The sequence below is a fragment of the Pantherophis guttatus genome, chromosome 2, assembly GCF_059756535.1.
Source record: "Pantherophis guttatus breed Tessera chromosome 2, ASM5975653v1, whole genome shotgun sequence".
Classification (NCBI taxonomy): Eukaryota; Metazoa; Chordata; class Lepidosauria; order Squamata; family Colubridae; genus Pantherophis; species Pantherophis guttatus.
Window position 1 is genome coordinate 264,676,770 of NC_142064.1, and position 14,606 is coordinate 264,691,375.

The following is a 14,606-nucleotide window of genomic DNA, read 5'->3' on the forward strand; positions in this document are numbered from 1 at the left end:
TTTTGACCTCGCTCTATAGACCATCCCCTCTGACTCTTAGATTGGCTTCATTTAATTTTGCTTGATTATCTACTGTACAATTTTTTTCTCACATCTCCCCACCAAGAGGGGAGAACCACAAAAGGATCAGTCCCTTGGTGCTGTTCTCAGGGCCCAGCTGTCAAAGTCTTAACAAGGAGGCCCCTAAAAACAAAGGAGATCACAGCAGGAGTTGTGAATAAACCTGGAGATCCTGTGCTGAAAACTACTATCCCTTTTCTCCTCAACTCAGTATTTCTACAGCTCTTCTTCATGAAGGTCACCTGCAGGGCAGAACAGCCTTTACATCTGAAATATTACACTGGTTTTGTGGTTTCTTCCACTTGCGTGCCTCATTCTTGACACAATCTGAACAGACATGCTTCGTGCGCTGAATTCCTGGAACAGTTAGGAAAAGATGAACTTTGAATCCCTCCACTCTACGCTCACTTTCTCCTCATAAGAGCCATGGTGGCGCAGTTTGACAGCACAATTCCCACCGGCTCAAGGTTGACTTGGCTTTCTATCCTTCCGAGGTCGATAAAATGAGGACCCAGATTGTTGAGGGCAATATGCTGACTATGTAAACCACTTAGAGAGGGCTATAAAGCACTGTGAAGCGGTAAATAAGTCAAGGTGCTATTGCTATTATATAAGGAGCCACAATCTCTTAACTATAGTCTGGGTGCTCCTATCCCAAAGAGATGCTGGCTGGGGGAATTCTGGGGCTGAAAATCTCGGGGGCACCCAGGGAGAAAAAGGCTGGGACTATGCCTCTGGCATTTCTATCATCTACCATGATAAAAATGCAAAGAACACTCCTAAAAAGATTTTTACATAATTGCACAATTTCTGCAAAAATAAATATTCAGCAACTTCTGCTGCTGATGGCCAGATAGCCTTTATCAAACTAGTATGTTCCAATTTTTTCTTTCTTCCTTTCTGACTAAAATCATGACATATTTGCCTACAAAAAATCAGGCAAATTCTTTGTAGTCAAATTAAATAGTCAATTTCTCAGCTGGACTTACAATGTGACATTAGAAATGAATTTCAAACCCTTACTACACTCATCACATTGGGCCTCATGTGGATTTTCTTGTGTACGATAAGGTTGGAAGGTTTCCTGAAGCATCATGCACACTCGGGGCACTTAAATGGTTTTTCCCCTGTGTGTATGATTTAGAAGGCTATCCTTAGTACTGAAATCTTTCCCACAGTCTGGACACTCATATGGTTTCTCTCCTGTGTGAGTTCTCTGGTGTCTAACCAAGTTAGAATTTTCACTGAAACATTTCCCACAGTCTGGACACTCATATGGTTTCTCTCCTGTGTGAGTTCTCTGGTGTTTAAGCACGCTGGAATTATCACTGAAACATTTCCCACAATGAGGACATTTAAAGGGTTTCTCTCCTGTGTGAATCCTTTGGTGTTGAACCAGGCTGGAATTCTGACTGAAACTTTTCCCACAGTCAGGACATTCAAAGGGTTTCTCTCCTGTGTGAATCCTCTGGTGGCCAATGAGGTTGAAATATTGACTGAAACTTTTCCCACAGTCAGGACATTCAAAGGGTTTCTCTCCGGTGTGAGTCCTCTGGTGGCCAATGAGGTTGGAATTCCGACTGAAACTTTTCCCACAGTCAGGACATTCAAAGGGTTTCACTCCTGTGTGAATCCTCTGGTGTTTAACCAGGCTGGAATTCCGACTGAAACTTTTCCCACAATCAGGACATTCAAAGGGTTTCTCTTCTGTATGAGTCCTCTGGTGTTTAACCAGGCTGGAAATCTGACGGAAACTTTTCCCACAATCAGGACATTCAAAGGGTTTCACTCCTGTGTGAATCCTTTGGTGTTGAACCAGGCTGGAATTCTGACTGAAACATTTCCCACAGTCAGGACATTCAAAGGGTTTCTCTCCTGTGTGAGTCCTCTGGTGGCCAATGAGGTTGGAATTCCGACTGAAACTTTTCCCACAGTCAGGACATTCAAAAGGTTTCACTCCTGTGTGAATCCTCTGGTGTTGAACCAGGCTGGAATTCTGACTGAAACTTTTCCCACAGTCAGGACATTCAAAGGGTTTCTCTCCTGTGTGAATCCTCTGGTGTTTAACCAGGCTGGAATTTTGACTGAAACTTTTCTCACAGTCAGGACATTCAAAGGGTTTCTCTCCTGTGTGGGTCCTCTGGTGGCCAATCAGGTTGGAATTTTGACTGAAACTTTTCCCACAGTCAGGACATTCAAAGGGTTTCTCTCCTGTGTGAGTCCTCTGGTGTTGAACCAAGCTGGAATTCTGAACAAAACATTTTCCACAATCAGAACATGCAAATGGTTTCTCTCCTGTGTGAGTCCTTTGGTGTTGAACCAGGCTGGAATTCTGACTGAAACTTTTCCGACAATCAGGACATTCAAAGGGTTTCTCTCCTGTGTGAATCCTCTGGTGTTTAATCAGGCTGGAATTTTCACTGAAACTTTTCCCACAGTCAGGACATTCAAAGGGTTTCTCTCCTGTGTGAGGCCTCTGGTGTTGAATCAGGCTGGAATTCTGACTGAAAAATTTCCCACAATCAGGACATTCAAAGGGTTTCTCCTTGGTGTGAGTCCATGTTACCATGCTTGCTAAAGCATTTACCGCATTGGGAACATTTGTACGGCTTCTCTCTTGTGTGGGTCCTTCCATGAAAGAAAATCAAGTTGTGACCAAAACTTTTGCCACATACAGAGTATTTGTACGTTTTTTCACCAGTATGGGTCCCCTCTGGCATAATCAGCTGTGATTTGCAAGTTGTATCTTTCCCAGAACAGAAACGTCTATGGAGCTTTTCCACAACTAATATTCTTGAGGTGGTCAAAAATATGGATAATATCTTTAGTGCTGCTTTGAATTACTGGTTGTTGTTATCCTCAGTTGTCCAGAGTGCTCATTGCCATCTTCTTTGTCTATAAGATTCAAATAAAAGTGTATCTTTAATTGTGCATAAAATGGTTGCAGAAGATGAGAAAAGAAGAAAAAAGTTTACATTATAATGAAAAAGCAAACATGCCACAATGCTCCAATAAGCTCTTACATTGATCATGATTCAACTGACACATGGAAGACCACCCAGATCCAAGTTTGAATATCCATTCAATGATTCTAATTCGATTGTTGACTTCAGTCAATCACAAATTCTTAGCAATGCAAAGGTTGTTTTCAAATACTATCAATTGAAAAAGAAACTACACCTGCTTTGATTTCTTGTGGTTTTACTTATCAGGGTATCATAAATATCATCGTAACAGAACAGAAGAGAATAACAGAATTGGAAGGGACCTTGGAGGTCACCCTATATCATTTCAGACAAATGGCTGTCTCATCTCTTCTAAAAAGCCTCCAGTGATGAGCACCACAACTTCTGAAGGCCAGCTGTTCTGCTGGTTAATTGTTCTCACCATTAGGAAATTTCTCACTGCTTCCAGAGTATAAAGAGGGGAAGTAACAGCCACGTACTGCTAATAAAATGCCCTTGATCAATTGATAATCAGCAAGTATGATTACATCTATCTCTGACACTGAGTTCTGTGTTAACACAATGCCAAAGAATAAAGAATCAGCAATGATCTTAGAGAAGAAATTGTTGCTGCCCATCAAATTGGGAAGGTTTAAAAGGTCATTTCCAAACAATTAAAAACCCATCATTCTACAGTGTGGAAGAGAAGTGTAAAGCATTCAGGAGAGTTGCTAATCTTCCCAGGAGTGGACGTTCAAGGAAATTCAGCCCAAGGTCAGATGGTGGAATGGCCAGAGAAATTGCAAAGAGTTATATCTCAGACTCTACAGCAGAGCTGTCAAACTAGTGGCCTGTGGGCCAGATGGGTCACGTACCGGCCACGGCCACGTTTAAAGAAGGGGGAAAATGTTGTGATACGTCACATGATCATGCAGTGATGACGCATGTTTGATGCCCCTGCTCTACAGGCTTCAGTTAGCATGTTAAATGTTAAGATTCATAACAATGGAATTAGAAAATTACTGAAGAAGTATGGTTCGTTTGGAAGGGTTGAATGGAGAAAGCCTCTTCTCTCTAAAAAGGTCATAGCACATGGCTGTTGTTTGCAAAGTTGCATCTGAACAAATCACAGGACTTCGGGAACACTGTCCTTTGCACAGACCAGACCAAAGTGGAGATGGTTGGCCATAATACAATTGGTCCAGAGGCCATCTCACCAATAGCTAAAGCTTGGCTGACAAAGGATTATGCAACAGGATAATGGTCACAAAACACATCAGCAAATCTACAACAAAATAGCTGAAAAAGAATCAAGGTGATGCAATCAAAGTCAAGAGCTCAACCCAATTGGCAGGACCTCAAGAGAGTTGTGCATAAAAAAACACCCACAAACCTCAATGAACTGAAGCAATGTTGTAAAAAAGACTGGGCCAAAATTCCTCCACAACACTGCAAGAGACTGATAAAGTCACACAGAAAACAATTACTTCTAGTTGTTGCTGATAAAGATAGTTCTACAAATTATTGAATCATACATTTTTCATATATGACTTCTCTGTTTTGGCTTCCTTTCTATAAAATAAATGATGACCTGATGTAATATTTCATGTGCTGTTGTTCATCTATGGTTGTATTTACCTACTATTAAGAACTCCTAAGGACCAATTGATTTTTACTATGCCTTGATACATAAAATCATAAAAGTCAAGGTGTGTATATTTTCTTTTTCACATGACTGTTTATCTGGAGGTCCTGGGGATAGATTATACATTTGCAGGTATGTACATTCAGAAATAAAAATATACACGCCTACAATATGAAGATAATTCATGTCTTTGAAGTCTGAAAAAACATCTGAAACCTTCTGAGCTATTGTTAATCAGGAATTGGATGAATTGGATGATTGCTCATATGTTGAGATGGCAAGGCTGAAGTTCAGGCCTCAAAAGGCTTTTGAAGCGACTTCCGGTTGGCTCCACGCGCATTGCAGACGCTCCTCCGTGAGCGCCCGATCCCCGGTATCGTAAAAGCCACCAGAACAGCCGAAAAACAGCTGTCTGGCGGTTGGAAACTTTCTCCCCGGGCGAAGGGGAGAGAGGAGAGCCGACAGGTGAAGGTAGAGCTCCCCAAGTGCCCTAGGAGAAATTCTGGGGCGCAAAGGGCGAAAGCTCCCTAGAAGCCTGTCAATCTGCTCCGGACCTTGGACGACTCTGCTAATTAGTGGAGCAAGGCGCCGCGACCAATTCTGCCAATAACAACTGAGGGGATTTCCAACATCCTAAATTGCTGCAGGCAGAACAAGCCAGGAGAAGTCAGACTGCAAGTATCTAAACTTAACTCCAATGTTCATTACCTCCTTCGGAAATAACAACTTAGTAAATTTGTAACAAGATGATTGAGGCTTGAAAGGGCGTGGAAAGTGAAAGTTAAAGGAAAGTTTCATTTCGCTGATAGCCTCTTGCTTGGGAAATATTTTTGTACTGAAAGGAGGAGGATTTTAAGACATCAATTTAAGACTGGAAAAAATTTCAACTTTGTTGAACTCTTCTTTTTGGCTTCTGATTAAAATACAAAGATTAATTTAAACTGAAAAATGGCCTCAAAACCTGTAAAGACTGTTCCTATTAAAGGAACTGGGAGTGCCGGAAGCTCTCCAGCCCATACTTCTAGAATGTAAGCCTCTGTTCCCCCAACAGATCCACAGACTTTAACGTTTGAAATGATACAAGAAGCCCTAAAAGCTACACAGGATAAAATTGCTACTGTGATTAATGAAAAAATTAATGAAATTAATGAAAAAACACAGTCTGTTTCAGATGAGATCTCAGTTCGGATTCAGGAAAATAGGGATGATATAATATTGGCATTTAAAGGTTTGGCAGGTCACATTGAAATCTTGGATGATAAAGTTGAAGAAATTAAGCAATCTACTGAAATTTTGGACAATAAATTAGGAGAGACTCAGAACAAAATTGAAAGGGCTGAAGCTGATGTAACAATGATTCAATACAGAGATATGGAATTTGCTCTAAGAATAAGAGGGGTGAAGGAGAACAAACAAGAGAATTTGAAAGAGATGATGTCAGAGGCATTGACACAGATGTTGGGGGTGCAGAAAGTGGAGTTAGGCTGGCAGATTGACAAGATATATCGCGTCAATTCGTGGGTGGCCAGACAGAAACATTTACCAAGAGACATTGTAATATACTTTACCACAAGGAGACTACGTAATGAAATTTTACAGGCTACCTTTAAAAATAAGCTTCAAGTGGAAGGCCAGGAGGTGATGACAATGAAAGAAATCCCCCCCCCCAAAAAAATGTTGCGAGCCAGAAGGGATTATGCCTTTCTGGTGGATGAACTGAGAAAATGCCAAATACAGTATAGATGGGAATCTATACTGCCAGCCGGCTTAGTTGTGAACTATTCGGGTGAGAGATATCGGCTTAATACAGTATGGAAAGCAAGAGATTTCTATGCCAACGTGTTAAAGGCTGGGCCACCAAAATCACCAGAAGTTAAAAGAAAAAAGGAAGTAATGGAAGGAGAGAGAGAAGAGCTGATGACAATAGTTCAGGGGGGAGCCTCGACCAGTCAAGAAGATTTGCTACAAATCCAGATAGCTGTTCAAGATTTGGATTTAATTGATATACCAGAAGAACCAAAGGATCAAAGACAGGCCAGAGCAGCAACAGCTAAACGCAAGGAAGAATTAAGACAGCAACAACTCCAGATGGTAACTCAAGGAACTACAAAAACAGAAGCAGTGGGAGGAGCCAGACCTAAAGGTCAAATGAGGCATGACCATCAGCAAATGCTCCAAATGCTTCAGAGGGCCAAACATGGGAACTAGATTTTTAACTTGGAATGTTAATGGTTTGAATTCTTCACAGAAGAGGAGGAAAATGTTTCACTATCTTAAACAATTTAAAAATGACGTAATTTGTTTACAAGAGACTCATATTAGGATAGAAGATCAAAAATATTTAATAAATACAAGATTAGGTACACATTATGTAGCAGCAGCACCAGAGAAGAAAAATGGTATAGTTATATATTTGAAAAGAGACTTAATTGCTAAATTAATTGAAGCAGACAATCAAGGAAGATTCTTAGCAATTGAACTTTTAATAAAGGGAGAAAAATTACTTTTAATTGGAGTATACGCCCCGAACCAACAACAGGAAAAATTTTATAATTGTCTACATTCTAAGTTGACACAATGGGGATACAAAACTTGTATCCTATTGGGTGATTGGAATGGTGTTTTGGATGTTAAAAAGAACAAGAAGGGACCTAAGCAAAATGTTTCAGCAAAAGCAAGATTGCCCAAATCGTTTTTGGAGATGATGGATGATTGGGAGTTGAGGGATATTTGGTGTGAAAGAAACCCAGAAGAAAAAGATTTTACTTTCTTTTCGGATAGACATCAACCCTTTTCAAGGATTGACTTTATACTAATTACTAACGACCTCTTTTCTAGGGTGAAGAATACGAAGATTTGTTCAAGAACATTGACAGACCATAGTCCAGTCTGGATGGAACTGGAGTATGGAAAGGGGCTTAGGAGGTCCTGGAGGTTAAACGATAATTTGTTTAGATATGAAGAAAATGTTAAACAGTGTAAAAAATTTATGAAAGAATTTTTTGTTATGAATATGCAAAAGGGTACATCAATGGAAATGGTGTGGGATGCAAGTAAAGCATATATGCGGTATTTTGATATATTTGAATAATAAGTACAGAAAAAAACAGGGGGAAAAAAGAAAGGAACTAGAAGAAGAGATTAGAAAACAAGAACGAGCTTTGATAGCCAATCCAACAGATAAGAGAATTAAAGAGGCAATTAATTTACTGAAAGGTCAATTTAACATGTTAATAGCAGACCAAGTGGCAACTAATTTACAATATGCTAAACATAATACTTTTTGTAATGCCAATAAACCTGGCAGATGGTTAGCATATTTGTTAAGGAAAAAGCAGAAATCAAGGACTATAGAGAAAATAAAATACAACGGTAAAGAGGTTCATGAGCAAGAATTGATTAAAAAATCTTTTTTAGAGTTTTACTCAAGGCCGTATACTGGTGATAAAATTCAAGATACAGATATAGATAGATATTTGCAGAAAGAGAACATTTATATAACTTCAAAAGAGCAGAGGGATAGTTTAAATCAATTGATAACTTCCGAGGAAATTTTGTTTGCAATTAAGCAATTGAAGGTGGGTAAAGCTCCTGGGACGGATGGTTTGACAGCTGTTTATTATAAAAGTTTACAGGAGGAAATGGTGGAACCACTGAAGGAATTATTTAACAATATACAACAGGGAGGAGAGGTACCTCCAACTTGGAAGACGGCTTTTATTTCTTTGATCCCAAAAGAGGGTCAAGATCATACAGATCCAAAAAACTACAGGCCGATTTCATTTTTAAATACATATTATAAGATTTTTTGCTAAAATATTAGCAAATAGATTAATGATAGTTATGCAGCAAATGATTCATCATGATCAAACTGGTTTTATAAATGGTAGACAAATGAAAAGTAATGTAAGGCAAATTGTTAACTTACTAGAGTATTTGGGGAGGAACAACCAGGTCCCCGCAATGCTAGTATTTTGGATGCTGAGAAAGCCTTTAATAGATTGAATTGGCATTTTCTATTGAAATTAACAGAAAGGATGCAACTTGGAGATTATTTTATACAATCTATTAAGGCAATATATCAGAAACAAACAGCGCAAATAATAATTAATGGTGGTTTAACAGATATTTTTAATATAGAAAAAGGAACAAGGCAAGGTTGTCCCTTGTCTCCATTGTTGTTTATTTTGACGCTGGAAATTTTACTGAGTAAAATATGTGGGACAGATACAATAAAGGGAATTAAAATCAGACAGCATGAGTATAAGTTACGGGCATTTGCGGATGACCTGTTTGTTACCTTAGCCCAACCAGCACAATCGATTACAGCCTTGATGGATATAATTAACCCATATGGACAAGTATCTGGTTTTAAAATAAATACAGCTAAAACAAAGATAATAGCTAAAAATATGACTAGAAGCCAAAAAGAAGAGATAGAAAGGGTAACAGGATTTGAGATAGGAAAGAAGGTTAAATATTTAGGGGTTTATATTGTGACCACAAATATGAAACTATATCAGCACAATTATGAACCGTTGTGGCAAAAAATACAGAAAGAGATGGAAAAATGCAAAAAATTACAATTGTCCTTGCTGGGAAGGATAGCGGCAGTAAAAATGAATGTCTTACTAAGGTTTTTATTTTTTTTTTCAAATGATACCTATACTTAAAAAGTTGAAAATTTGAAGGAATGGCAGAAGGGCATAAATAAATTTGTGTGGGCAGGGAAGAAACCGAGAGTAAATCAAAAGATAATGCAAGATACACGAGAAAGAGGAGGTCTTCAAATGCCCATTTTAAGATTGTATTATGAAGCTGCTGCCCTCTCAGCAGTTAATGATTGGCTAAATTTAACGGAGGAAAGGATATGAAACATTGAAGGATATGGTCTGGTCTATGGCTGCTTATTTATTGTATGATAAGAAAGTAGATAAGACTTTTAAAAGTCATATATTAAAGAATGCTTTATTGCGTGTCTGGAAGAAGTATCAATACAAATTAAACAATAAGTTACCAATATGGACAGTACCCAGACACGCGATAGAGGATATAAATGTGGAGCAAAAACAAGATACGATTACATAAAAGGAACTCCTTTATAAAGAAGGAGTTAGATTACAACTAAAATCTATGGAACAATTAAGAGAAGGAGGAATATTTATTTATTTATTTATTTATTTATTAAATTTTTATACCGCCCCCTCTCCCGAAGGACTCGGGGCGGTGAACAGCCAGAATTAAAAACACACAATACAAATATTAAAATACATTAAAACAAAATTAAATTATCTTAGGCTTCTCCAATTTAAAACCCCATTACCCATAAAATTCACCCAATTAAAATTTTTTAACCCAGCCCGGCTTGCTGAAATAAAAAAGTCTTCAGGGCCCGGCGGAAGGTCCGGAGGTCCGGGATTAGTCGTATCCCTGGGGGTAGCTCATTCCAGAGGGCGGGTGCCCCCACAGAGAAGGCTCTTCCCCGGGGGGTCGCCAGCCGACATTGCCTGACAGATGGCACCCTGAGGAGACCCTCTCTGTGGGAGCGTGTTGGCCGGTGGGAGGTTATCGGAGGCAAAAGGTGGTCTCGTAAATAACTGGGTCCTAACCCATGGAGCGCTTTGAAGATAAGAACCAACACCTTGAAGCGCACTCGGAAGACCACTGGAAGCCAATGCAGCTCGCGCAGGAGAGGTGAAACGTGGGAGCGCCATGTTGCCCCCATAAGTACCCGCGCGGCCGCATTCTGCACCAGTTGGAGCCTCCGAGTGCTCCTCAAGGGGAGCCCCATGTAGAGAGCGTTGCAGTAGTCGAGGCGGGAAGTAACGAGGGCATGAGTGACCGTGCATAGGGAGTCCCGATCCAGAAAGGGGCGCAACTGGCGTATCAGGCGAACCTGATAGAAAGCCCCCCTGGCCACGGCCATCATATGCTCTTCTAAAGACAGCCGTGCGTCCAGGAGGACACCCAAGTTACGCGCCCTCTCCGTGGGGGCCAATGTCTCGCCCGCAATAGTCAGCGATGGCACCAGCTGACTATATCGGGACGCCGGCAGCCACAGCCACTCAGTCTTGGAGGGATTGAGTCGGAGCCTGTTCCTCCCCATCCAGACCCGCACCGCCTCCAGGCACCGGGACATCACTTCAAGGGCATCGTTGGGGTGGTCTGGGGTGGAGATGTACAGCTGGGTGTCATCAGCGTACAAATGGCACTGCACCCCAAAACCACGGATGATCTCGCCCAGCGGCTTCACATAAATGTTGAACAGGAGAGGCGAGAGGACCGACCCTTGTGGCACCCCACAAACCAAGTGCCTTGAGGTCGACCTCTGCCCTCCAGCCAACACAGACTGCGACCGGTCGGTGAGATAGGAGGAGAACCACCGTAAAACAGTGCCTCCCACTCCCAACCCCTCCAACCGGCGCAGCATGATACCATGGTCGATGGTATCAAAAGCCGCTGAGAGGTCTAATAGGACCAGAACAGAGGAACAACCTCTGTCCCGAGCCATCCAGAGATCATCAACCAACGCGACCAATGCAGTTTCCGTGCTGTACCCGGGCCTGAAGCCGGACTGGAACGGATCTAGATAGACGGTTTCATCCAGGTCCATTAGAACTTGGTTTCAGTATGGACAGCTGCAGGCCAGATGGGGAGAAGATCAGAAAACTGGTATTTTGCAACAGGATGAGAACTTGATAAAACAAATAAGAGACAAAAGTCAAATGCATATAAAAAGGTTGTATAATGTATTAGTGGAAATACATTCAGAAACAGAGCTAGTCAAGGATTGTATGATAAAATGGGCACAAAATATAGGAGAACCAATAATGATGGAAACATGGGGAAAGATATGGGTTAGAAATGTAAGATTTACACAAGCCCAAAATTTAAGAGAGAACTTTTATAAAATCTTTTATAGATGGCATTTAGATCCAAAAAAACTAGCCTGTATGTATCCAAATTTACAACCTAAATGTTGGCAATGTGAGTGTGAAGACACTACGTATTTTCATATATGGTGGACATGTAAAAAAATTAAGGCTTTTTGGATAAAAATATGGTGGATTATTCAAAATATTTTAAAGAAAAAGATCAAATTTACACCACAGTTGTTTTTTTTCATTTGATTTATATGACGCCCTTCTCCGGAGACTCAGGGCATCTTACAATGCGTTAAGCAATAGCCTTCATACTTTTGTATATTTTATACAAAGTCAGCTTATTGCCCCCACAAACTGGGTCCTCATTTCACCTACCTTTGAAAGGATGGAAGGCTGAGTCAACCTTGAGCCTTGGAGAGATTCGAACCAGCAGTAATTGCAGGCAGCTGTGTTAATAACAGAGTGCTTAGACCACTGTACTATCAAGGCTCTTTTGTTGGGAATAGTTACAGAATGTACTGTGACAGAGACTAAGTTGGTTTTAAACTTAATAACAGCAGCCAGGTTACTGGTGGCACAGTATTGGAAGAAAGAAGATCCACCTACTATTGAGGAATGGACATTAAAAGTCGCGCATTTGGCAGAGATGGCGAAAATTTCATCATATCTTAAAGATCACTCAAACGAAAGATATATATAGGAATGGAGAAGGTGGATTGACTATATTCAAAACAACTATCAGACTAAGAAGTTTCATATAGCTTATGAATGAAACATTTTTAATCTTTAGTTTATGTTTTTAGTGTTTTGAGTTATAAGGAGTTAAAGAACTAGGGAGAATTTGAACCCAACAAATTGTTAGCATATTTTAGTTTTATGTTTGTGAATGCTATACCCTGTGCTTGTTCTGGGAAGTCTAGGGATGGGGGTGGGCGGGCAAGGGGGGTGGGATGGGGTGAGGGTGGAGCGGTGGGAGTGGGGAGAAAATGTTTGTATCTTTTATAAGATGGAAAATTTCACAGGAAACACTAGCCTATGGGTTAGCCACATGACCAAAACCACAGAAGGCAAACTTGAATATTTTTATAATTTCTATATCTTCTCTGTCATGTGCCAACTGCCTCTTATGTAATGAAGCGAAAGCAAAGAAATGTATAAATATCTGCCTTTCACTACGCTCAGGGTTCCTTCCTTCTTAGGAGGATGAAGAAATGCATTGGCTTATCAACACACACACACACACACACACACACTTGGACTCTGTCTCTTATTTCACTGAGCCATATCTGTCAATCGCAGTTATGTCACGGTAAGGTTGGTGGCCAATACATTTTATAAATAAATACACCTGAACAGTCAAAACATTCAATAGCTATTTTTTAAAAAGTGCTGGGTTAAGCACAGTGGAGCCTGGGGGGGCACCAATAGGAAACACATACTTGTTAGCTAGAAATGGAAGTAGAACAAAACAAGAACAACCCAAAAAAGACCAGAGGCAAATAAATCCGATCTTGTTGCCCAGAAAACATCAGGTCCATAAGAGAAGAATTGAGTTGGGGGGACCTTGGAGGTCTTCTAGTCCATCCCCTGTTCAGGCAGGAGACCCTATTCCGTCCAGAACAAATGGCTGCCCAATCGCCCCTCAAAACCCTCCAGGGACGGAGCAGCCACAACCTCTGGAGGGAAGCCATTCCCAAAGAACCAACCTCCCCTTGAAAGAGGCTTTTTCAAGCTTCCCACCAGCAGAAATTGCAGCCCCCAGTTTCCCAGCCTGCAGCACCAGTGGGCTTCCATTTGGGGAGGGAAGGAACCTGCAGCAGCCGCAGCTGAGAGGCTTCAGCCCAGTTGCTTCTCCGCTTCCAGCCCAAGTTGCTCCCGGACTCTCCTCCCACCTGCTGCCCTCCACTCACCTGGCAGCTGCTGCTTCGACCATGGAAACAGCACAAAAGCCGCTCTGCACACACCACCTTCCTCCCATCAGCCATCCGGAAGAGGAAGTTCCTCTGCGCCTCTCCTCTCTTCCCAGCCTTTCTAGCAATGCAGTGTTGATGGCTTTCTAGGCACAGATGTTGCCTGACCGCCATCTAGCGACAGGAGGTGGAAAAACACGCTTTTCCAATCTCCACCAAGGCGTTGGGAAGAGGTTTCCTGTGATTACATTGCAGCAGGTCGTTTTCGATTCCCAGCAACCGACCTTTGCAACTGAGCCAAGTGAAAAAGTGAAACGTGATGCTACTTCGGTTTTGGTGCCTTTCGGTCAGTCTTGATGCCTGGCCTTGCAGTTTTTATTCTGGTCAACTGAGCAGAGATAATTTCTATATAAGAATGTGTGATGACAATTTCTCAACAGAGAAAAAGGAGGAAGGTGCAATTATATTTTTCTTTTTCCGATTCCTTTCCTGCTTCTCTCTATCCATTCTTTGTTTTTATTTGATTTATATATTTTATTAGATTAAATTTTCTAATTAAAAAAAGGAATGTGTATGAAACAAAGAGTCAGTCTTGATGCCTGGCCTTGCAGTTTCCTTGGCAAGGATTTTGTATATTTTATTAGATTAATATTTTGAATGTAAAAAAGGAATGGGTATCAAACAAAGAGTGATCATTGTTGCATGAACATGTGTATTATCAATCTTTTTTCCAGCCCTTGGAAATGCCTTTTGGAAACATTTCTCTTACCATATACACAGTCGTCTCCTCTTGTTAAATCCCCTTTTCCAGCCCTGCTGGGTATGTGACTTTCTCACTTTGACCTAATGGAGACTTCTGTGTATGCAAAGTTACAGACGCACAAGGCATTTAGCATGGGTGTGCTTGGAAGCATCTCTGGGCAGCACGAATGAAGCTGGCTCCCTTTGAGCCTCTGACCCACTGATTCTCCTGGGTCTTAAATCCTTGGCAGACACAGGAAATCAGTCATAAAGTTTGGGAGATGTAGAGAGGTTTTGATCTCCATTGAGTCACCCCTAAGAAAGTGCAAAATCTATACATCAGCTTTCTGGAAAGTATTGCCCTCCAAGTCTTTTGCCCAAACTGTTTGGGAATAATAAAGCTAACTCCTGTGGAGATTGG

At 41.0% G+C, this 14,606-nt stretch overlaps 3 protein-coding genes across 3 annotated transcripts in view; 1 reads left to right on the forward strand and 2 right to left on the reverse strand.

Annotated features, from left to right (window-relative positions):
* Positions 1–13,499, reverse strand: part of LOC132710035 (uncharacterized) — a 173,535-nt gene extending 160,036 nt beyond the window's left edge. The window contains exon 1 of the mRNA XM_087884098.1: positions 13,445–13,499. The gene's annotated coding sequence lies outside the window, so the exon portion shown is untranslated. The remainder of the gene's footprint in view (positions 1–13,444) is intronic.
* LOC148115761 (uncharacterized) overlaps positions 1–14,606 on the forward strand; it is a 321,967-nt gene that overhangs the window by 98,602 nt on the left and 208,759 nt on the right. The window lies entirely within an intron of this gene.
* Positions 996–13,531, reverse strand: LOC132710892 (uncharacterized). The gene is made up of 2 exons (XM_060688422.2): positions 13,445–13,531; positions 996–2,955 (listed from the first exon to the last, which is right to left on the reverse strand). The coding sequence occupies exon 2, from the start codon at positions 2,693–2,695 to the stop codon at positions 1,172–1,174; it is 1,524 nt and encodes a 507-aa protein (XP_060544405.2). The 5' UTR covers positions 2,696–2,955; positions 13,445–13,531; the 3' UTR covers positions 996–1,171.